The sequence below is a fragment of the Prunus dulcis genome, chromosome 3 (genome assembly GCF_902201215.1).
Source record: "Prunus dulcis chromosome 3, ALMONDv2, whole genome shotgun sequence".
In the NCBI taxonomy this organism is placed as follows: Eukaryota; Viridiplantae; Streptophyta; class Magnoliopsida; order Rosales; family Rosaceae; genus Prunus; species Prunus dulcis.
The window spans coordinates 20568749-20591972 of record NC_047652.1 but is presented as its reverse complement, the minus strand read 5'-3'; the positions used below and the strand labels follow the sequence as shown (position 1 = coordinate 20591972).

The 23224-nt window shown below is 37.1% G+C and overlaps 4 protein-coding genes across 6 annotated transcripts; 2 read left to right on the top strand and 2 right to left on the bottom strand.

Moving 5' to 3' along the window:
* The first annotated feature begins 2800 nt into the window (after positions 1-2800).
* LOC117622120 (histone-lysine N-methyltransferase, H3 lysine-79 specific) lies at positions 2801-6556 on the top strand. The gene is made up of 9 exons (XM_034352671.1): positions 2801-3236; positions 3558-3647; positions 3744-3890; positions 4233-4307; positions 4444-4560; positions 4666-4812; positions 5032-5129; positions 5689-5899; positions 6217-6556. Exons 1-9 carry the CDS (start codon positions 3161-3163, stop codon positions 6300-6302), a joined length of 1047 nt encoding a protein of 348 aa, XP_034208562.1. The 5' UTR covers positions 2801-3160; the 3' UTR covers positions 6303-6556.
* An 835-nt stretch (positions 6557-7391) lies between these two features.
* LOC117622119 (S-adenosylmethionine decarboxylase proenzyme-like) lies at positions 7392-10015 on the bottom strand. Of its 2 annotated transcripts, none has more exons than XM_034352669.1 (4): positions 9848-10015; positions 9679-9753; positions 9046-9200; positions 7392-8951 (listed from the first exon to the last, which is right to left on the bottom strand). In XM_034352669.1, the coding sequence occupies exon 4, from the start codon at positions 8762-8764 to the stop codon at positions 7640-7642; it is 1125 nt and encodes a 374-aa protein (XP_034208560.1). In that variant the 5' UTR covers positions 8765-8951; positions 9046-9200; positions 9679-9753; positions 9848-10015; the 3' UTR covers positions 7392-7639. The 2 variants fall into 2 exon arrangements, with proteins under 2 accessions (XP_034208560.1, XP_034208561.1); XM_034352670.1 differs by having other exon boundaries at positions 9853-10015.
* Positions 10016-12298: 2283 nt separating this feature from the next.
* On the bottom strand, positions 12299-16561 carry LOC117623205 (EVI5-like protein). Its single transcript, XM_034354095.1, has 9 exons — positions 16305-16561; positions 15364-15589; positions 15011-15206; positions 13817-13987; positions 13619-13735; positions 13068-13265; positions 12916-12975; positions 12733-12831; positions 12299-12626 (listed from the first exon to the last, which is right to left on the bottom strand). Exons 2-9 carry the CDS (start codon positions 15498-15500, stop codon positions 12534-12536), a joined length of 1071 nt encoding a protein of 356 aa, XP_034209986.1. The 5' UTR covers positions 15501-15589; positions 16305-16561; the 3' UTR covers positions 12299-12533.
* Positions 16562-16820: 259 nt separating this feature from the next.
* Positions 16821-22953, top strand: LOC117620690 (probable inactive ATP-dependent zinc metalloprotease FTSHI 3, chloroplastic). Of its 2 annotated transcripts, XM_034350841.1 has the most exons (5): positions 17188-18303; positions 19467-19790; positions 20324-20624; positions 21002-21201; positions 22537-22953. In XM_034350841.1, exons 1-4 carry the CDS (start codon positions 17188-17190, stop codon positions 21199-21201), a joined length of 1941 nt encoding a protein of 646 aa, XP_034206732.1. In that variant the 3' UTR covers positions 22537-22953. The 2 variants fall into 2 exon arrangements, with proteins under 2 accessions (XP_034206731.1, XP_034206732.1); XM_034350840.1 differs by lacking the exon at positions 22537-22953 and having other exon boundaries at positions 16821-18303; positions 21002-21297.
* Positions 22954-23224: the final 271 nt, after the last annotated feature.

Genomic DNA, 23224 nt, shown 5'->3' with positions numbered 1-23224 from the left:
AGCAACTAAAACTGCAATACAGTTTTTGCAAAAAATGCAACGCAGAAACTGACTATACATTCGCTAAACCATATCTAAAATAAAAAATTGTCAAATGAGAAGGAGTGTTCATATAATAGCCTTGCAAGTCTTCCTATTGTGCCCAGCAACATTGCACCGACTGCATTTCAATGGCCTTTTAAATTCACCAAAAACTTTGATCCTCTTTGTTGGTGGTCTTCCGGCTGGCCTCTTTGTAATTGGTGGAAGCACAACTCCAGCTGCAATCGAATTATGAGTATGAAATCGAATTATTAGTATGAAATCGAATTATGAAACAAGAAACTGCACTGCAGTTTATAGTCAAAAACTTAAATAACAGAAACAACATTGCACTTTATGTGATAACATACCCTTAAATTTGAATAGAAACCAAAAGAAAACCATGTTCAAAGTACTAAAACTTAGATAAAAACACATTTAACTCCATAAGCAGTTGTAACATTGCCTTTATGAAACCAGAAACTGCAATGCAGTTTCTGCCAACACTCCAACAAACAGATGCAGTTTATAACAGAGGAGGCAAAACAAATCGAATAGAAACCAAAAGGAAACCACGTTAAAAGTACTAAAACTAATATCAAAACACATTTAACTCCATGAGCAGTTGTTACATTGCCTTTATGAAACCTGCAGTTTCTGCCAACACTCCAACAAACAGATGCAGTTTATAACAAAGGAGGCAAAACAAATAGAATAGAAACCAAAAGGAAACCACGTTAAAAGTACTAAAACTAATATCAAACCACATTTAACTCCATGAGCAGTTGTAACATTGCCTTTATGAAACCAGAAACTGCAATTCAGTTTCTGCCAACACTCCAACAAACAGATGCAGTTTATAACAGAGGAGGCAAAAAAAATCGAGCCACAAAATTGAGCCACAAGATCGCGCCACAAAATCGAGCCACAAAACAGATGCAGTTTATGCAGTTTGTCAATGCAGTTTATAGCATTGACAAATTAGGGATTCACCTTCTGATTTGCTTTGTTTTTTCTTGCAATCATTTCATGGCTTGAAATTCCAAGTACTTTGTAATATGAGAGAGATGGTGTGGCGTGGAGTGGAGAGGATCAGAGAGAGCACACATTTTGGCCTTGGCAAAGGAAAGAATAAGTTGTAAAGAGTGAAGAAACAATTTGGGCAAAGAAAAAAAATAATCAATTTGGCGAAGAAAAGAATAATCAATTTGGGAAAAATCCAATTGTAATTAAATGAAAACTACAATGCAGTTTCCGAAAGTTCAATTTTGAGTTCCCTTGCTCTTGGGTAGTTCTACTCTTCTCTTGCTCACTCAATTCCTCATCTGGGTAGCCTCTACTCTTCAAATTGGTGAGGTTGAAGGCCAAGGAAAGAACAAAAATCAATTTGTAATTAAATGAAAACTGAAATACAGTTTCCAAAACTGCAATGCAGTTTGTGTAAAACTACAATGCAGAACCTGTACAATGTAGTTTTGCAATACCATTTCCAAATCAAAAAGTTCAAACCCATGCACCAAAAAGTTTTGCAATACCATTGACAATAGATATCAACGACTAAAATAGTAAGGATGCAAGGTGGAGATTTAAACAATAGATCAAAACATTGATGTGAAGTCTGATATGAAATTAATATCACAAGAACTGAGCGACTAACAAAAAAAACATTACACGAAAACTGGAAAATAGACTCCCTACAAACAGCTTCATTTCAGTACTACCTTGTTGATGCTACAGATATCAACAATCATCTTTCTCCAAGACAAGCCTTGAAAATTCTAACGTGCAAAATCTAACATGAAGGTTACATACAAAATTAATAAGCAATTCATAGAAACAAATGACCAATTGAGAAGCCACTTTCACTTAAAAGAAATGACAGCAAATTGGAAGAGGAAGTGATAGTTCATATATAACTGTACCCGAAGATACACTTTAAGAGCCCTACTTATCAAAGCAATGACTAGCCATTACTGGCTAAAGAACAGGATAATCTCATTAAAAGGTGTGAGGTGAACATGCGGAAGGGATAGAAAACACCAACCATAAACGAGACTGAAATTCTATAGAAATAAAAAATTATACAAAAGTAACATCACTAGTTAAATATGCATCCATATCAGTTCAATATTTCTTAAAATAACAAATTTCATAAGCTTCACAAAGAGAGAGAAAAACACAAGTCATAAGATTATCAGGGCTTGACATTGATGTGAAGTCTGATATGAAAATAATATCACAAGATCTGAGCAATTAACAAAAAAACATTACACGAAAACTGGAGATTGGAACCTTGGATGTTCTAATCTTTGTTATTCGAAGGGATGAGCCGCAAATCAATCAATCTTGAACTCAGCAAGATAGCAATCACAATGTCTTTCATCTTGAGCTAGAAGACCTTGGAGTCGCCAGTGAATGTCAAAGGGATGAGCCACGGGTCAAGCAGCTTGAGAATTCCATCGTAGATCGACCTCTCGATCTTGGATCGATGATCGCAGATCATGGCGATGTGGTCGTCGTTGCTGCAGAGAGAGAGACAGAGAGAGAGAGAGAGAGAGAGAGAGAAAGATAGAGCAATGAATTTAGGTCAGGCTTTTAAATAAAAAGGGTATAATTGTCCCTTCAGTGATTAATGTAAGGTGGGCCAACGAATTTGGGTCTCCACTTTGGCCAAATCCAAAATAAAATTCAATTTCTTGATATTAAAACCAAAACAGAAATACTGTTTGTCTCAAATACTAATTAGTAAAGATAATTATGTCTAATACCTAATTTTTCTTTCATATTATCAAATTTTGCCGGCGCCCCCTTCAACATACCCTAAGCTTAAGGACTCTAAACCCCTTTCTCCCCGCCACAGCACCTCTTCTCCCTCTTCATTCCATTACGGCCATCATCCATGTTCTAAAGTTTAAAACTTTTTATAATCTTTTGGGTCATTTTTCTCAGCTTAAGAAACCCTTTTCTTCTTCTCATTCTTCCTCAACTTCTTTATTGGTTTCAATTAAATCCACAGATAAGAAGACAGAGCAGTCTGAGGAGTAGGAAATTCGGGTGCTTGAACTCATTGTAAGTCGTACGGACGGTACAATCATAAACGAGCCCAGCTATCTATCTCCATACTCAGAGTCACAGAAAGATGGGAATGAAGGACAAGAAGAAGACCAATAAGAACAAAAAGCTTGCCCAGACAAATTTGGAGCTTATTGAAAAGGGTAATTATATTCTTTCTTTTTTATCTGTTTTTGTTTGGCTGTAAATTCTTTTTCGAAATTTTTGTCTGCTTAAATTTATTTTGAAATTTCTGAGGTGGTCTTGTTTATCCCTCCAACCTCGTTGTTAAGCAAATCCATTTTAGATTATAAAAAATGAAATAAAACAGATGCTACATATGCTTTAGAAATTTGTAGAACTTTTTGGACAAAAACCAATTGGATAATTGGAACTTGGCTTATAGAATTTTTGCTTTATCCGTTTATATAGTTATTGCGAAGAGTATAAACAAGTTGTTATTCTGTAATTTTATTTGTTTTCAGAGAAAAGGTCACCTATAGAGATGAAAAAGAGAAAAAGGGAGAAGGAAATCAATAGTGACTCTCGAAAGGTTGTTCATGTCTCCATTGAAGGTACATTGGGTTTCTGTTTCGTATGGTTTAAATAAATTGTTAGAGCTTTAAATTTGAAATGAACTCTCTTTTCTCTGTTTGATTTTCATGTTTCAGATAAATCAGCCAAAGCAGCCAAAGATAAGAAAAAGACTAAATCACCAAAGAAAGTGAAGACAAAGAAATCGAAGAACTATAAAGCTTTGGAAAGCAAGCAGGATCACCCAAATACTGAGACTGATGATGATTTTGATGTAACAAATGGTAAGTTGCTACTATTTATGTAGCATTGTACTTTAAATGTTTGGTATTTGCTGAGGAACTTTAAGTTGATGTAATTTGTTATCGGTGTCCTAGTATTTTAAAATTGCCCCTTTTGGGGGTGAATATTGAGAAATTTCGAATTGCTAATGCTTTTGCCTGTTTGTGCGTTATTTTGCTTTATACATCTTGGAGTGTATTATTGTTTTCTTTTTCTCTAAGCTAAGGTCAGTGCTTTCCAATTTCTTTATCAAGCTGTATGAATTTGCATTGATTCCATTGAAGTGTCTTCAATAGAAACCTTTCCTGCTTTTGACTTGTTTAAGATAATCTTCTCTTTCTTAGATGATGGAGTTACAGATCTGAGCCAATTTGAAACTCAGGAAGAGAATGAAAGTGCTGAAGTTTTCATTGAGGCTGGTATGGGAACTGAAATTTGAAAGAATGAATAAGTGACAAATTTTGTTTGATCTGAGCGAAGGGTCACTGGATGTAGCTTTAATTGCAGTTATACTTAAAAGGTCAGGTGCTCATTGAGGCTTTTATTTTATTGTAGGCAAGTCAAAGAAAGCTAAGAAAAAGAAAAGGAGGGAACATGTCTCATCAGAGTGCGGGAAGTCACTTGAAGAGGGAGTAGAAGATGATCTGGTTAACTGCTCAAAAGGAATATCAAGTATGATTCTTGAATTTGAAAAATTGCTCTTATCCAAGTTTTGACACAATTTCGTGGCAATTAGTGCTTTTCTGCTTGTAATAATAATCAAAATTGTTGATGTAGGCATATCCAAGAAAGCTTCGAAAAAGAAAAAGAGGGATGTTGATTCATCAAAGTCTAAGAAGACACTGGAGAGGCAAGTAGAAGCTGATCAGGATGACGTTTACCTTATTTCTTCTGGGGATGAGGATTGTGCGAGGGGAATGAAAAGTATGAATTACTCATTCCAAAATATTTGTTGGTGTCTGCAACTGTAAATAATTTAAAACCAACTGTCACCAATAACCTATGGATAATAACTTCAAATTATTTTATTAAAGTCCACATGTGTAATATATTAGTTTTCCATTCAAGGATTGTCTTCTTAAATTGAAGCAATAAGAATGCTTTATATTTTATTTTTCTTATTGAGAGTTTCTGAATCCACAGAATGGGTTACGGAATACCATCAACGTAGACCTGGATTGAAGGTACTGCAACAAAGAATTGATGACTTTATCACTGCTCATGATGAAAAATTGGAACAGGTAATTTTCCTCTTCCATGCTACAACAACTCTGGAGTATCTTCATTCAAACCAGCAGTTTGAACCTTTGCTCTTAATAACTGTTGTTCATACACTAACTTCAATTATATGTATTCATACACTAACTTCAATTATATGTATGTGAACATACTTGAAGATTTAGATATGAAAAAAAAAAAAAAAAACACTTTCATGTGTATTGACTTGTATATAAATGCTGAATGTATTAGCTGCCATGTGTATGCCGCTGTGTTTACTTGTTTTGAATTTTCGCCTGCGTATGTACTTCTTCATGGAAGTTTGTCTCGTACTCCTGCCTATGATCTCTCTTCATATATGCTCATGTAGTCTGAAAATGTATTTCTATGTTTCATTGGCCAGTGGTGTATGTCCATCTGTTTATATTCATTGGTATCTACATTGGAACTGTCCAATTGATCAAATGTGTATAAGTTCACATATATGTGTATTACACGTTCTTAAACTAGTCAATCTTTTTTTGTTCCTGTGTCATTTGGCTACCTGTTTAATTCTCATCGACTTTTTTGTGGTACATACAGGAAAGAAAAGAAAAAGAAGCCCGTGCTGCAGAAGGAGGATGGACAGTTGTAGTACATCATAAAGGAAGGAAGAAGACCACGGATGCTGAGAGTGGAATTACAGTAGGGTCTGTCGCCCAGGCTGTTGTAGAGGACAAGGTGGCCAAGAAGAAGCGCACAGAAGTCGGGCTAGATTTTTACCGGTTCCAAAGGAAAGAAGCTCAGAGGAATGGTATGTTAATCTTACGTATGAAGTTTATTTTTTGTTAACCTGAAAACCACACCAGTTTTGGTGCAAATGCTGCATAGTTCCCCACCTCCGAACTGAAAAAGAAAGAAAAAAGTAGATATAAGAAGAAATGATACGATCCCATTATGAATATGCAATGGCATTTTTCATGCGCTTCTGGTCGTAGTTTCCAATAAACTTTCTTGTCATAACTTTCACAACAAAAAAATTTATATTCAAAAATCAGATATATTTATTCTTGTTGGTTTAAGTAGTGCAAATACTGAAGCAAAGCACTAATTAATAATCTGTCCTTGCAGAAATTATGATGCTGCAGAGCAAATTTGAGCAAGATAAAAAGCGGATACAGCAGTTGAGAGCGGCTAGGAAGTTTCGACCATACTGAACGCCTGATAGTTTGTATGAAGAAGAGCCACGAATCAAATTGCACTTTTCTAAATATTAAGCCATGAATAGTATAATGCGTATTGCATAACAATTTTTCTCCCAATACTGATTTTCCCGCTTGGTTACAACAAGTGTAATTGATCTGTCCATTGTTATTCTTTTTGAGAGCGTTCAACTTTCACACAGTGAGATACGAATTCATTGACTGGAAATGCAGAAACAATTGGGACCTGTTTAGGTCACTGTTTTCAATTTGAATGCCATATTTCTTAAAAAGTCAAAATTGCCGCCAAAAGAAATTGACTGGAACGAGCACCCGTATTTTGGGGAAAGGCAGCTTCTCTGCAAAGACAATTAAGCACGTGCAATGAATTGACCTATTCCATCGTCTTATGCTTGATGCTTTCTGGTTCAAACTTGGCAGGGTTGATCTTTCCTACTTCATTTGAAATTGCTTTTCTTTGGAATGGTTGACCTCTTCCATCATATGCCTAACAAATTTCTACCACTCCCCAAAACAAAGGCATAAGAGACCATCAGTAGCAAAATTACATAGGCAAGAACATTGGACAGTGACATATGCTGACCATGAAGCTGAGCAAAATTACACAAATCCACACATGAAAAGTGAGATATGCTGACTAAAGAGCACATTCGATCGGCCAGAAGGTTGTAGGCACCAGACAATGCTTAGAATAAAATGTTCTTTCCACGTTTGTTGAATAAAATGAACTTCTTTCTTCATTTGTTGAATGAAACACTGCAAACTAGAAGAGGCATTGTGACTGAAAGAAACCACAACATACCGCTTATGATTCATATCATTATGCTGTATAGCAAGAAATGAATAGATGCTAAGGAGCCCTTGAATGGGTAAAGAGAGAGAGAGAGAGAGAGAGAGAGCGAGCATAATCGTATAACACAAGAAATTAGGGTTTCGTTCAAATGGTCCTCGCATTTTGGTCTTCGTTCAAATGGTCCGCACTGACTTTCATCTCAGAAAAGTATCTGAACAAGACTTCCTGGAGCAAGAAATGAAGATACACTAAGAAGCCCATGAATAAGAGAGAGCGAGAGAGAGTAAACGGACGGATAACAGAAGAATTATATAGATTAACCTTCATCTCATAAAAGAAGTAATTTCAACAAGACTTCCTACATCCAGGAAGTCAAGGATCAAGGATCTCTTTCACCAGAGATCCTCTTTATTCAAAATAGCAGACTAAATGCAGCAACACATACTGCATGACAAACTATTACCCTACTATATAAGAGAAACATAACCCCACGTCACATTTTGTTTATTCATTACTACTAAACACAAACAATAGAACACTAGATCTTGTCCATAACTATCTCTTCAACTTCCTCGTCCTTCTCGTCCTCGCTCCAGCAACCTTTCAGAATTGACCTTGGAGACTGGCAACCTGCATCCTTAACAAAGCTGTGGAAGATGACAGCACCACCCAAACCCAGCCTCTCATAGTTGCTTTCTCCGCAACAGTATCCCCTCAAGTCATCCAGGGGGAACTTAGCGTTGAGTTGTTCGCCTGCAGTACTGGTGGTATGCAAAGCCACGGAGAACTCAGCCGGTTTGAAACAATCCAAAACCCTGTCAATCAGCTGGGTCAAGTTCACATTTTTGAAGTCGTATCCCATTGTTTCAAAGCTCGCGTAGCTGAAACCATCTTCTGGTGTCACATGGATGGTAGAAATTGCATTCCCTTCAATCGAATTCATGGAGTAACCACAAGGATCAAACTCAAAGTCACATATTTCAGACTGGGGGAGGATCTTCCTAATGCCAGATTCTTCAGTCATACCAGCAGCTGAACTTGCCTTTGATTTGTAAAACACAGATGCCTTCTTCCTGTTCAAACCAGTCATGCACATCTCCAATGTGTATGTGGGTCCTGATTGGCGTGCGCCCCAAAGTAAGCTTGCCAACTCTGCCGATGCAGAGTAAATATGCCATTTCTGTGTTTTGTCAGAGCTACCCATAACATATGCTCTGCTTGCCAAACCAAGCTTGCCAAAATGGCCATCAAGGACAGCTACTTCCTCTGAAAAGCTACGATGTGGAAAGGGCTGAGCACCAGGAAATATAAAGCTCCCACGAGAGTACCTCACTGATTTTACAGCCAAGGAGAGAGTCTCAGCCAACTTGAGGATGGCAGGGATTGATCGAAGCAATTTTGTTGTTCCACAAGTTTTGATGATCACTTTGTATGGGTACACAAAGAGGCTCGATTCCGAAAGGACATAAGAGTCCAGATCATCATTAGAGAGTGAGGAAACAATGGTGCACTCAGCTGGTTTCAGAATCTCATCCAATTGATCTTTCGACAGAGAACGGAGACCCATGCCGGCAGGGTCAGCAAACAGTCCAGGCTCGAAGAATGAGACCTCGAGCCTCTTTTCATAGCCTTCAAATCCAATTGCAGAGACCGGTACAGCCATCTCGAATTAAGGAAGGAAATAACGTTGCAACAGCAGATAAAAGGAGAACTAGCGAGGGAACAAGTGCGAGAGAGAACGAGAGAAGTAGAAAAGAGAAACAGACTAGAGCTAAAGTAAAATTGCAGTATTAACGATCGCACGGGGTTATGTCCAGACTTAGCAGAACTCAGGATGGCTTGCGGACGCACTGCATAGAGAACAGTATAAGGTAATATTAGAAGGCCATTCATACAAAACAAACCAGAAATTACATGCACCCAGAAACAAACAGTAAAACTTACGTTAGAGTAAGCAGCTGATCTGAATTTCTTGATTCCACCGTGAGGCCTGACGTCTTCAATGCTGTAACCGAGGGGAGCTTCGTAAAATAATGACTTACTACTACTAGACTTCTTTTTGCCACCCTTCGACTCCATTAGCTCATTCAGTTTTTTTCCTGCAAAAACGATAGACCAAGGGCGTCCAGGTTAAGGAGACATCTTTGCAAATGACATGAAAAGGCAGTTGCGATATAACAGCAAAGAATAGTAACCAGAAACCTTAGAATCTAATTTCAACAAAGCCAGTACATCCAAGCATACAACTCCATCAACAATTTTACGGAATTATCCAGAAAAACATAATCAGTGTTCAACAAGTTAGAAACAACCAAGCATTGTGATTTGTTGAACAGGGAAAAGGGGGCCATGCATCAAAAGCGAAGAATTGCTTACAGTCCTAACAAAATCTTCATTCTTTCCTTACAATAATAAATTAAAACTCCTCACTTCTGCATATGTCAATAACAAAAGCAAAATCTTGACATAATCTTTTTCATGTACATAAAAAAGAAACCTTCTTTCTTCCCGATAACATCAAACCAATAGGCAAAACTATCCACGAAATAATAACCAGGGCCAAGGAAGCACACTTACAAATTGTTTTGAAGTTTCTGAATTAAACCTACAATCTCCTTCGAGAATCCCTTTTTAAATCTCTAAATCAATTACCTGAAACCGATAGAAATCAAAGATCATAATTAGACAAAAACACACAATGGAATGAACAAAATCCACAAAACTAAGAACCAGAGGAGAATCATACCACACCTTCAGATTCGAAAACTTGGGACCAAGACGAAGATCTGAAGGAAGAGGCTGAAGAAACCCTAATTATACCTAGAGTCCGCACAAACACCTAAAAAAACCTGAGGTTCACGAAAAAAATGGTGGAGCAAAATTCGGTGCTTCGTTGTTTTCGTGAAGGTTGAGAACCATAGGGAACGTTGTTTATATAGCATCCCTGAGCCGTGTTCGCCACGGGAATTGCATTTAATTACGGTCATGCCCTTCCGTTTCCATCTGGATTTGCTCTACAACTCACAACCTCCTGTATTTGTTTTGTTCTGACGATACTACCCCTCCGTGTTTGCGCGGATGGGAAGTTGAGCCGGCCCGTGGGGGCATCATAGACATTTCGTCATGGAATAAATGTTTCGAAAGACCCCAGAGAGAGAGAGAGAGAGAGAGAGAGACGACGTCGTACGGAAGACTCACTGGTTTGTACGCTAGGATTGGATGCGGACGATCATGGATTAGCATAACACGTGGCGGTACGATAAGAAGGTGTGGCTGTGAATCGACTACACGTAGAGAGAGGGACCAGACTGATGCTGTGAGCTGGTTCTTTTTGTCATTTTCCCTTTCTCGATCCTTTTCACGCTTGTCTTATATGGCTGCGTGGGCCCACATGTCAATATTCTCCACTTTTATATCAAATTCAATTACTATTCTATCTATGTACTTGGACCCTCCAAAAAGAATAATAATGAATTGGAATATTATTTTTTTTCCTTTTTATCTTATTAATTATCTTCTCCAAAAAGGGCATGATTCAAAATCTATATAATAAAAAATATTATTTAGTCTGTGTTTTTCACATACAATGCACCTGCTGTGTTATGGGAGTTAAAAGCATATATAGAAAATAAAAAGAGAGAAATAAAGAAATAATATGCAAAAGGAAATAACATCATATGTCAACTCAAAAGTTACTTTACCATATATGGTTTGAATAGACAGCAATCGTTGGAGTTACGTGTGGAGTTTTGAAGGTCACTACCTTCTCTCAAATTCTCAATAACCTAAGTTAAGTTATGTGGTTCATCAACTTTTCATATTTTTTAGAATTTAACCCAAAAAAACATAGAACTCATGTGGAGGGAGTGGAAGGGGGGAGGTTTGACCCCAATGAAGTTATTTATCTCCCACTAATTATTAATTTTGGTACTCCTCTGAAAATAATTCTAGATAAGTCAAAAATCACTTTTTATGGTGAATTATTTATTTATTTATTTTTATAATCACTTTTATGGAAAAACACATAAGATGTGTTTTTTTTTTTTTTTCCCAGAACTACTTAAAATTACTTAGGGCTTGTTTGGGATTGCTTCTTTAGGAAGCACTTCTGCTTATATCTGCTTCTAACAAAAGTGGTTTTATCATAAAGGCGTTGAAATTTTCATAAGAAATCAAAGTGCTTCCTGGAAAAGCACTTGAGAGTGCTTCTTGAATAAGCACATGACAGGTGCTTCTCCAGAAAGTGCTTCTATGACCCATCAGCGCTTCTAAACTTTTTTGCCAAACACTATCATAAATACTTTTAGTTGTTCAAAAGCATTTTTAGTCATTCCAGAAGTACTCCCAAACGGACCCTTAAAATAAAAAAAGTATATACGAATAGGCCAAAAATAATTATGGCATATTCAAAATCACTCTCAAACTAGCTCTTCTCAAAAGAAAATCATACACAAAAAATGGGCTTTGTTCATTAAGAAATGGGAAACTCAACACCAAATTAAGTTCATATAGAGTTAAAACCAAAAAATACCTACTCAGTTACGTATCAAATTAGAGGTGTCTGCTTTGCATGCGAGACAGTTGTGTGAGTATTATTGATTGGTGCTGTTTTTGGGTTCGAAAATTGACCCCAACACTCCCCCACCACCTAAAACCGTAACACATCAAAAGCATCCAATGCATGTCAATCAATTGCCGTGGTCTTGTGGGTTTCTTTCTTGCTCATGACTATTTTGGTATCAACTTTTCTTATGGCCAAAAAGAAAAGCAAATTCCTGTTTTAGCATCTTGGAAAGAATTGAAATTGACAGAATTTTTATTTGGTGGAGAATATTTATGTTTGCTAGAGGGAAAAAAAACTTATGCTATGGTAAATCACACCGTCAATAGTGATTTATGACTATAAATTTTAATCAAAGATTCAAAATTGCTCACACGTGACTTTAACAAAAATCATAGCTAGAAAACATAAACAAGGCTTCCATTTGTTCATATGGACATGAATAGTAGCTCCCAATTGACAAAGTATAAGGGCCCGTTTTGGTGACATAGATTGGATTATATTGGACCACATTGTACTGGACTGGAGTATATTACACTAATCCAATCCTATGTTAGGTTTATAGCCTCCCAAAAGAAGGTACCAGAACATAAATAGTAAATGAAGGACACCACAACGAAATTCAACAGTTTAGGAGGATGTTAAGGGGCTTGAGGCCTCCTATTTCAGAAGTTGGCAACTTTAGCAATGTTAATATATATTTACATCTAAGATTTTGGGTTTGTAACAGGGAATAGGGGAGTTCATAAACATCTACTATGATGACAAATGTTATCAGTGCTATTCTTTTGGTTATTGCTGCGATGTCCTAAAACTAAAGAATGACAAGTTAATCAGAATCAGCATAGCTCCCATCAGATGAGCAGAACCTTCATTGCAACTGTTTCTCATTCTCTGTAGACTGATTGATCTTTCTATTCTTCTTCTCATACTCCTGCCTTGTTTCCTCCAAACCCCTGGATACCTAGAGATCAACCAAACGACATACATACACATGAATGATGAGAAAATTACAACATTGGCACCTCAACCATCATCATTCATGAAAAACAATTATGCAGAATAAAAACCTTGATTGAGTAAGCCATTGGAAGTAATGTATCTGGATTCATTGCATCATCAGGGAAGTTACGCAAAGCATGAATAAGTTTTTCAAAGGGTAATTTTATCTGTCGAAAAGAAAAAAATTTCTATGAGCAAATAATATTCTAGTTATCATGATTTGGAGCAGAAAGGCATCCTGATATACTCACCAAGTCGTCATGACAATACTTTAATAAGGCTAAACCAACTTTGAAAACAATTCTAACACCCTGTAAAAATAAAAAATAATAGATCAAGTTTAAGTTAAAATCCAAACCATAGTACTTCCAAAGAGAGATATAACACATTAGAAATCGCTAACCTCGTAGAGAAAGACATCCCAAATTCGAAGAGCCAAATGGAATGGGAAAGAATAGGAGAAAACGGTTATGAACCACTGGCTTGCATACATGCTAGGATTTATCATCTCTTGAGTAAAATGCTCTCCCATCTTTGGCAAGTGCTCCTTTACTAACTGGTCAAACTGAAAAAGGTATTGTTGTACTAGTGGTAGCCCTACCTACATGACAAGCATAAACTACCAATTATCAAAGCATGAAGCCATTTTCTCCATTTCTATTCCCCACTTTTTCAATAGAAAACAATAAATCAGGCTTTGAATATAATAAATGAACAAGCTACGCATAACCCGAATAGATAAAAATGAATGTGAATGAACTCCTCAAACCTCAAACTAGGCATTATCTGACGTCATTGGCTTTTTTGTTTTCCTCTTAATTCTAGTAAATGTACCATATGACCAAAGTAGCGGACTACATTCTTCTTTTTCGATAAATATGCGCATGATTACACTTAATTAATCTACAAACCCCAAAAGATAAGATCAAGACATTCATATAACAAAAGGGCTACCTGATATAAACCTTCCATTGGTGCATGGACTGCTCCTTTGAGTAATGCGACTAATAACCAAAATGCATCCTCTTCACTCATATAAAGAAGCAATAGACCAGCCAGAAACCCCATTCCCTGCATTCTTTTAACCATTTAAAATTATCCAGTGTCTGGCATAAATTAAGTGCAACAGCGAACGAAAAGAAAGTCTCAAACCTGAACATATCCAACTTCTCTGTCAAAGACAGAGTATGCCTTCAAAACATTGTAGAGGGACCTTTGACCAGGACCATGTCGCTGCTGGAAGAAAACATGTGAAGGGAAGGTACGGGATATATCTCGAATTATATCCAGCTCTGAAGCTGATGTCTCATAAATTACTAATTGCTGCAAAAACCATACCACTTCTTAGTTTAATACTATGGGTGTGCATGCACAAAGAAGGATAAGCATTAGATGAAAAATCAACTCATGATGTGAAATGAATAATATCACAAATAAGGAAGAGCGGTGTAATTAAATTTGTCCAGCCACCATCCAGCCGACCTAAAATAATCCCACACCACATAGTTATCCACTTTCTCAACAAAAGACTCAAAGGAGATATTTCAAATTCAACTAACATGAACCTAGCCAAGGCATAAAGTACTCAAGATAGGAAGATATCTTAAGCCTATTGCTTGAATGTTGACTTTTGGCATTAATGTCAGCTCTGATCAACCTAAAACCGTGTCAAAGACTGGCAGCACCAATTCGAACATCACAAGATAGGAAAGATAATTATGATAATAAGCAACTTGATTGAGTCTTTCTACAAGCCTTCCAAATGCTGACTAGATTAGGCATACATGCAGTTTCTAGTAACACCACCAGGTATGCACCAAGGCAACACAGTTTCATAATCCAAAGTTAACCAACAAATTTTATTTCCAAACAATGTGATTCTTCAACTGGAGCCTGCTTAGAACAAGGTTTAACATAGGGTTGGGTTCAGAGCTCATTTTACGATGAATCCGCATAAGATATTTTTGTTAACCAAAATGGCTTGTAAAAAATCCATAGATTTGCAAGGATTTTGGCAGGGGTAGTTCTCATGCCAATCTGCTAAAGTATTTAGGTTTTTCTTTAAGGGTCATCTCAATAGATTTTCCAGCCACACATTATTTATTTTGCGTTTCAAATGATTGACCATGTCATCCCTGTGAACCACCTGATTTGGGACCCAGTGCTTTCTTTCATTGATTAATAAATAGTGAAGAGTATTAATCCTACTGTACCAAAGAAATTGTTAACAAAGACAGGGGAACCTTCCCCTATGAACAACATATAAAATCCTTAATTACAAACTCATAAAGCAATGGCATATAAGATGTAGCAAAGTTCACATAAGAAACCAGGAATCATGTGTACCTCATAAACTCCAGGGTTCATCAGCAGCAGGTCTCGACTGCCAGAGATCAACTGCCACACCAGACCCCTTAAACAATCAGGGATTCCTTTCCTTATTCTCCTTTTAACAACATGAGGTTTTCTCCTAATATAGTGTTTCCAATCACTCCCTCCCACACCAATCATTTTCCTCCATTTTCTAACCCTTCTTTCCTCTCTGAAAAACGTGATCAGATGTAGTAAATAATCATATCAATATCTGATTAGCATAGATCAAATATTAATTTGCTCAAGTCATATGCATTAAAGCGAACTTCTTTTATGGCCAAATATTAAAGAATGTTAAAATGGTACATCAAAAAGGAAAGGCTTACCTCTCATATTCATAGGCTGACCTGCCCTTGGTTAAACCTTGAGGAGAAAGTTCCTGCTTTAAAAAACCAAATCTGTCCAATCTCAGTGCAGGAACTGGACCTGCCTCATGGTCATCTTCTTCCAGTTTCTTTTCCATTCTACTATCTTAAAGAATCTCTTGCACACCACATTGTATAAGGACTTGTTTTCCTTCACCAATCTCGTGGATCAAATAGGCAGCAAAATCTAAAAGAGGTGAAAGAAAAGAAAAATGATACTGCTTGCAATCACAGATCAATGAAAATTACAAGAAAGCAAACAACCCCACTTCCAGAAACACTCAAAATCAGATCAATGACAACTTGTAGTAGCCATTAATATGACAACAACCTATTGCTGCCAAAATGATAATAAGACTTGCACGTTACAATGCTAGGAAAGTATCGACTTAAAATAATCTAATGAAGCATACAGTAGACAACTTCCATTAGTCAATGAATATGGCACACGGATTTAAAAATGATTGATACAGCTACGAGATCAAACAATGAATATGGTCGACAAATGGTATGCACAACAGGAGAAACTACAGACAGACATAAGAAGATGCTCTAGCAACGATACCACAATACAACAAAATTAATATTACCCTTTAAAGAATCACTACATAGCTTTGTTCCAAACCCATAATTCACATATAATCCAAAAACAGCCATTTCTGATTTGGACAAACAAACGGATATCCAATAACAGTGCAATGAATCACAACATTCCATTCAAGATTTACAACCAAAAAAACATAATAATCCGATGGGCAAAGAGGAACTTTGAAATGATAAGAAGAAAATTAACATCCACAACACAAATCCTAATGAAACCATGAATTTCTTGATGTATTGAGGCAAAAATTGAAAAGCCAAAGGAAAATCATGGTGAAGGAAAGGAAGAAATGAAAACCAACCTGGGTATTGGAGAATTTAAGCCAGTGAATAATTGGTTTTCCTCTGTTTCTTCGTCTGATGTGAGATATGATCGTTAATGCTCATATCTCAATGGTTTCTGCTTCAATCAATAAGATTCAGACAGAGGAGGTCCTAAGAATGGTGGTTTCTATCCTCCACCAAACCAAAAGGAGCATTACGCGTGTTTGTAGTGTCAAAGTAAAGTGCGTCGTCCTCTCAGTAGGATCAAAATTTCACGGGATATGATTATTTCTGAAGTGCCATAAATTCGGGAGATATTGGTGTCTAAACATCAACGGACTGTGACGCATAAACGGACCTTTAACGATGTCGTTTCACCGAGATGACGGAACGACGGGGTTCGAGTCGTTGCTCAATGTCAACCAACGACAACAAAACGCGTGGTTTGTTGGGTAAGGACGACATCAAAGATTACGTCGTTGATAGCCGCGTCGTCTCTCCACTTAAAAAGGTCCGGGCTTTCCCACGAAGAAGGGCTTGACACCTCTAACAAACAAAAAAAAACAACAAAACTCGTAATCTTCTGCAACCACACCCATGACAGAGGAACAGAAGGACCCATCAGAGCTGAACATTTGGATATCTGTTAAGGCTTGGAGATAATTTCTCAGTCCACAGGAACTGCTTTCTTCTTCCCAAACTCACTAGCTAACACTCTTCTTGCTCCCACAGGCTGTTCCAGGTTTGATGGTTGTGCTTGTGAAACAGTTCTGACAGGTTTTTCTTCTTCTTCTTCTGGTTTGTTGTTTTGCCAAATTCCACCTATTTATGAGGTTTCTGTATTAATGTTGCAATGTTCCTGTTACAGTTAGTAGGTTTACTTCTTGTATTTCAATAGATAAGTATTGTTGTAGAGGTGGCATGGCTTGTTTTTCTGTTGTTTGCAATACTGGGTTCTTATCTATTCCAAACAAATTGGAAGTTCATGGCCGAAAGTCCAAGTCTTTGGGGAGATATAGAGGTTTTTGTTGTCGTTCATTTGCTTTTCGTTCGTTGGGTTATCACAAATTTTGCGACTTTCAACATGGGTTGCTCTGGAACAATGAGCTTAGGCCACTGAGTAATGGAAAAAGTGGAGTTTTCTTAAAGGGATTCAATAATCGTTATAAATCTAAACAGGAGTTGTGTTGTTACAACAAAATTGAGCCACTGACAAATGCAAACAGTGCAAATAAGCAGATGCATTTGGGAAAAAAAGGAAACACCAAGTTAAGGTCTTTGAGGAAGAGATTTTCTTTAAGATTACGCCCAAGGTTGCGGTTATTAACTATAAGATTGAAAACAGTTACGATTCGATCGGTGTTAAATGGTATTGGGACCTTCTTGAGAAAGAATATAAGAAGAGTGACTCTTTTTTCTTCAATTTCTGCAACATTGGGGCTGTGCTATCTGTTTTTGAAGTTAACAGCAGTGCCTTCTCCAAAAATGGTTCCATATTCAGAATTGATAACAAGCCTTCGAAATGATTCTGTTACGAAAGTTCTACTTGAAGAGGGATCTCGTCGGATATATTATAACACAAACTGTCGCTTTGCTGGGGATAATCATTTGTTTGATGAAGAATTGACAAACGTACAAGGAGAGAATATGGCCGATAAGGTCACAAGTGATGATGGTTCTCGATCTGATCAAGCACTGAATACGAACGTATTGAAAAAATTATCAGTCACTCAAGCTTCAACCCCTGACTGGCAGTATTCCACTAGAAAAATAGATCATGATGAGAAATTTTTACTTAGTTTGATGAGAGAGAAAGGAATTACCTATAGCTCGGCTCCTCAATCAGTGTTGATGTCAATGAGGACTACTTTGATAACTATAATATCTCTGTGGATTCCTTTGCTGCCATTGATGTGGCTTCTTTATCGTCAACTTACTGCTGGTAATAGCCCAGCCAAAAAGCGGAGACCTGATAATCAGTCAGTTGGATTTGATGATGTTGAGGGAGTTGATTCTGCCAAATTGGAGCTCATGGAGGTAAGCATCTCTTCTCTTGAATATATTAAATATGCCGTGTATTATTCTTAATTTCTCTTTGTTGATACTTTGTTGCATTGCTAACTTGACAATAGAGTTGAGAATGAGGTAATTTAATTACTTTTCCTGTTATGGAACTGTGGATATCCTTCACTCTGTTTGTTATAGTTATGTACTCCAAGCAAGCTAGAAAGCTCTTGGTTTAAGCTCCTGAGGATACAAGTTTGGAAGACAAGGAAGATGAATCTATGTGTTCTTAGGTATAAACGTAGAACTTGAATCAAAGCCAAAAAAATGCATATTTTGTTTGTTCTTGGAATCTGAATTTGGAGAGCTTCAAACACCAAAGGCGTGAATGAAATATATATATATAGGACGGCTGGAACTCATGGATATGATGATAAACAGCTAGATAAGTAATACTTAAATTTTCTAACTGTTGCAGAAATAAAGAAGCAAGAGCATCCTGTCATTTGTTTATGAAAGCTAGACAAAAAACAACTTCAGCCATTTGCACCTCACCTCTCCTCTTGAGGTTCATATTCACTGACTCCTCCGCATCCAAAGACATTATAAGTCTGGAATTCAGGAGTTTTCAATCGATCTATAATTTTCTTAGCTTTTAAACAAAATTCTGGCTGCTAGCTAGTGTGTCAATGAGCTAAAATAAGATTGCTCCTTTGGGTAGTACAACAGTTTAACAACTGCTTCACTACTGTATATAGTACCCTTTGCACATGTTACACCGTTTTCTAACAATATCCTGATGAAATTTTGTCACATCATGAATCAAAAAATTTATCCAGCTTAGGTGCTGGGAATATTTCCCAAGGCTTGCAGCAAGCCTCGTTACACATGGTGCTGGCTCGTGCAGCTTGCATATCTGTTTATTTAGATATAATCTCGTGGATGTTTCTCATTTTTTTGAAAATTGGTTGAAAAACAAATGAAATGAACAACATATGTCAGGTATCTTCGCATTTCTTTAAGTTGTATGTCGTTCTAAGTTTTGATACCACCTGTTTTTTTTTCTTTTTTTTTTCCAAGAGCTATGATGTTTTTGCCTTAGTGAATTTTACTGCCTTCTTTGCATATGCGGTTATCTGCTGACTAGTTATACAATTTTCTTCATTCATTTTGTTGATAATAGTTCTTTCTTGTAGATAGTTTTATGCTTGCAAGGAGCTATTAACTATAACAAACTGGGAGCAAAGTTACCTAGAGGTGTATTGCTGGTGGGTCCTCCAGGAACAGGGAAAACATTACTTGCCCGTGCAGTGGCTGGAGAAGCAGGTGTACCATTTTTCACTGTTTCTGCCAGTGAATTTGTGGAGATGTTTGTTGGAAGAGGGGCAGCTCGCATTAGAGACCTTTTTAATATGGCAAGGAAATATTCACCATCGATCATATTCATTGATGAGCTTGACGCGGTTGGAACAAAGCGTGGCAGAAGTTTCAATGATGAGCGTGACCAAACTCTGAATCAGGTAATCTGAGTTCAATTCTGGCTTGTATCCTGCATCCCTCACACCCATCAATATCCGAATTCACTATATTGTGATCATTCCTAATGTCTTCTGGAATTGTTAATGTGTAATTTGATTTATAGACCATTATTTATATTTTCAAACTGTTTTAATAATTGTCAAAATCACTGCAGTACTTGGGAAATTCTTCTTGTTCTCATGTTTGATTTCATTTTGATTTCAGAAAATCAAATTGATCCCCTTAAAAGGCTTGTCAACGTTTTTTACTTATTTATTGCGAATTTATCATTTTTGCCTTATTTTTATCTTCAGTTCTCAATTCTAAATAGCAATCGACACTCTAAATTAGTTGACTGTTTCTATGCTTGCTGTTATGCAGAACAGTATAAGGCAGTAATAACCATATTATTGTGCTTTTTGGTATTCTTTTTTTAGATCTTAGATTTGGATTTCAGTGGAAAAATACTTTTTTACTTTCTATTACTTTCAATAAAGGTATTTTTCTCTTAAAAAACTTGTTCCTGTCCTTGTAGTTGCTGACAGAAATGGATGGATTTGAGTCAGACTCGAAGGTGATTGTTGTTGCTGCAACCAACAGGCCTGAAGTATTGGATTCTGCCCTTTGTAGGCCAGGCCGCTTTTCAAGGAAAATAGTTGTAGGAGAACCAGATGAAGAAGGACGGAGAAAGATTTTGGCTGTACATTTGAGAGGAATTCCTTTGGAGGAAGACAGTAATCTTATTTGCAGCCTCATTGCTTCTCTGACACCAGGTTTTGTGGGTGCTGATCTTGCAAACATTGTCAATGAAGCTGCTTTACTTGCTGCTCGTAGAGGTAGGGTGAAGTATATTTCAGCATCCAAATAATCACTTGGTTTTTGCTATCTGAAAATTTTCTTGCTTGTAAGATCGGAGACTTTGCTTTAAAAATATGGCTGGGGTTTCCATTAAGTATGGTTTCATTTTTTCGTTTCCTTTTTGGGTCCAATGATTAAATTTTGGTTACCATGAATAAGAGTCATTTTATCTGGCATCACCTTCTCTCCTACTCACACCTGCTCTCCCAGAGCCTAGACCGGCCCTTCTTTCTTTCCTCTTTGTTCGTCTGCCATTTTATTTGTGCCTTTCTTACTGCATAATGCACTGTTTATGCTAAAGATACTTCTAGAAAGAGAACTGTGGTAATCAATAATTCCATATTAATCTTTCCAGGTGGTGAAACTGTGGCCAGAGAAGATGTCATGGAAGCAATTGAAAGAGCAAAGTTTGGAATAAATGATAAGCAACTTAGACCTAGTACTATTAGCAAGGAGCTTGGGAAAATGTTCCCATGGATGCCTTCTCTAATGGGAAAGAATAACACAAGACAAGATGGATTGCCAGGGCCACTAGGATATCAAGCTCTGAGTTGAGTATGTGCATACGTTTTTGTAGTAGTTATGTGGTACAATATGATTGAGACTAATAAATTTTTCATGAGTTAGAAATTTGATTTATACTTGTCATAATTTGCTGAGATATATCTGGTGAAATAACTAAGAATGATTAATTTTAATATCCATATGAATGCTGGAATTAGCATCTAGATGCACGCTCTAAACTTGCCTGCATCTTCCGTTACGAACTACTTTCACTGGCCCATCCTGGGCTTTCGCTCACATGGTAAGGATGGAGCGGGATGGGGTAGTAAGAAAAGCGAAAAACAAAAACTAGGTAACTGGTATTTAGTGATTCATAGACATATGAGTGAATGTTCATAGTTATAGTTGTCCATCAGAGTCTCTAGCCGCTCAAGTTCATCCAAGTTTCAAAAACTAAACTGCTGTTCCCGTGCAGCAATATAATACTGAAAATCAGTTTACCGGAGCTATTATCAACTTCAGGTTAATATTGAATCGACACTGCTAAAAATGTCCTGAATGTTAGCTTATGAAAACTAGTTGACAACTTGTGCAAGTTCACAAGCTGATGTGATCGGCTTGTGACATCTAAGTTTTGGGCAACAACAAGATGATTGACCGTAGTGCTCACCGAATCAAATTGTCAACCGTATTGTTTGATCCTTTACCGGTCATGTTGAAGGCCAAATAAGTGATACTAATGGTAGCTTGTTCACAATCTATGCGGTTCCTTCTCATCATATTTCTAGAACCATCGGCTGTCTTGATTTACAATTTGGCATCCTATGTTGCTCTTAAATCTGGCTTACATTCGTGGGATTCTTTTTCCACTTTGTTGTGGAAATTTCCTTGTCAACAGTAACCTAGAAGTGGTTATCAGCAATTGCAGAAGGTGGTGATGGGGCCTGATACAATTGAATTTGCAATCAGCATTTATCTTGTCCACGAAAAGATGTTTGGTTCACGTCTGGTTTGATGTCAATTTCCAAGTGGGTTGTGTTATGCAATTCGAGTCATCAGCAACCTAAGCTATGATTAAGACCTATAGTTTCCCAGTTTATTGGAATATTATGTGTGATTTTGACACCCACTAATATTCCATTTAGCCATAGTTTCAAAGATTCCCTTTGATTCTTTCAACATGCTTCTCGTGTCAAACATTTCAATGCTATTCATGTGTTTCAGTCAATTTTGCCTTCTTTTTTCCTTTTTCAATTTTGTTTCTATGTGATACCATGACCTTTCTTCCAGAGTTCTGAAAATATTCCTGTGGGAGAATATTGGGGAGCATGCTTTGATTATGCTATTTCTACCTCTCTGACTGACGTGTTTGAATGGTTAATGTAGTGTTGCACGGAGCTGATACTTCGCTTGAAAAATCCACACGAGGCTTCTCCCGTGCCGGTCCGGCGGCGCACATATAAACCCTAATCTTACTGCTATGAGCTGGAAAGCCAATCAACTAGGATCACTATTTGCAGAATGTCATAAAAATTTCAATGCTGAGGAAACTTCAGAGTGGCAATCAGGTATCAAGTAGATGCAATGCCAAGATAATGCACAGCATACCATCCATGTCACTGAAATGGGAAATTGGCATGCTTTACATACACATGAACTATTTTCCAGCTAGAATATGCATTACGGTCTCATTAAATTATGAACACGAGCATCAACTGGTACGTTAACTTGCCCGTATGACAGAATAAACTATGATATCTTCAGGATTCTTCCTTGATAATTGTTGACAACAAATGGGAAGCGTGATTGTCTAGGAATTTTTTAACCTTATCTTGTGTGATTGAATATAAATTTAAAAACAAAAACTGAAAAAATGGAATATTGTAATTTGTAGTGTAGGGCTGAAAATTGAAGCCCCACCGCGCATGCATAAAACATGCTGTCAACTTGCCCATATCAGAAAAAGACGTTTGATTGTCACCGAAAGCCACTCCTAATTGATTGTCCTTGCCTGCAAGGTTCCACGTTTTTGGGAATTTGAGTCATGGATGTGTTTTAATATTGTAGTCTTCTG

Coding starts and splice junctions, on each gene's coding strand:
- LOC117620690 (XM_034350841.1), top strand. CDS start 17,188: ATGGCTTGTTTTTCTGTTGTTTGCAATACTGGGTTCTTATCTATTCCA. Junction 18,304..19,466: donor CCAAATTGGAGCTCATGGAG/GTAAGCATCTCT, acceptor TCTTTCTTGTAG/ATAGTTTTATGCTTGCAAGG. Junction 19,791..20,323: donor GTGACCAAACTCTGAATCAG/GTAATCTGAGTT, acceptor CTGTCCTTGTAG/TTGCTGACAGAAATGGATGG.
- LOC117622119 (XM_034352669.1), bottom strand. CDS start 8,764: ATGGCTGTACCGGTCTCTGCAATTGGATTTGAAGGCTATGAAAAGAGG.
- LOC117623205 (XM_034354095.1), bottom strand. CDS start 15,500: ATGGAAAAGAAACTGGAAGAAGATGACCATGAGGCAGGTCCAGTTCCT. Junction 13,736..13,816: donor GAGAAGTTGGATATGTTCAG/GTTTGAGACTTT, acceptor AAAAGAATGCAG/GGAATGGGGTTTCTGGCTGG. Junction 13,266..13,618: donor CAATGGAAGGTTTATATCAG/GTAGCCCTTTTG, acceptor CTTGTCATGTAG/GTAGGGCTACCACTAGTACA.
- LOC117622120 (XM_034352671.1), top strand. CDS start 3,161: ATGGGAATGAAGGACAAGAAGAAGACCAATAAGAACAAAAAGCTTGCC. Junction 3,237..3,557: donor TTTGGAGCTTATTGAAAAGG/GTAATTATATTC, acceptor ATTTGTTTTCAG/AGAAAAGGTCACCTATAGAG. Junction 4,308..4,443: donor TGAAGTTTTCATTGAGGCTG/GTATGGGAACTG, acceptor ATTTTATTGTAG/GCAAGTCAAAGAAAGCTAAG.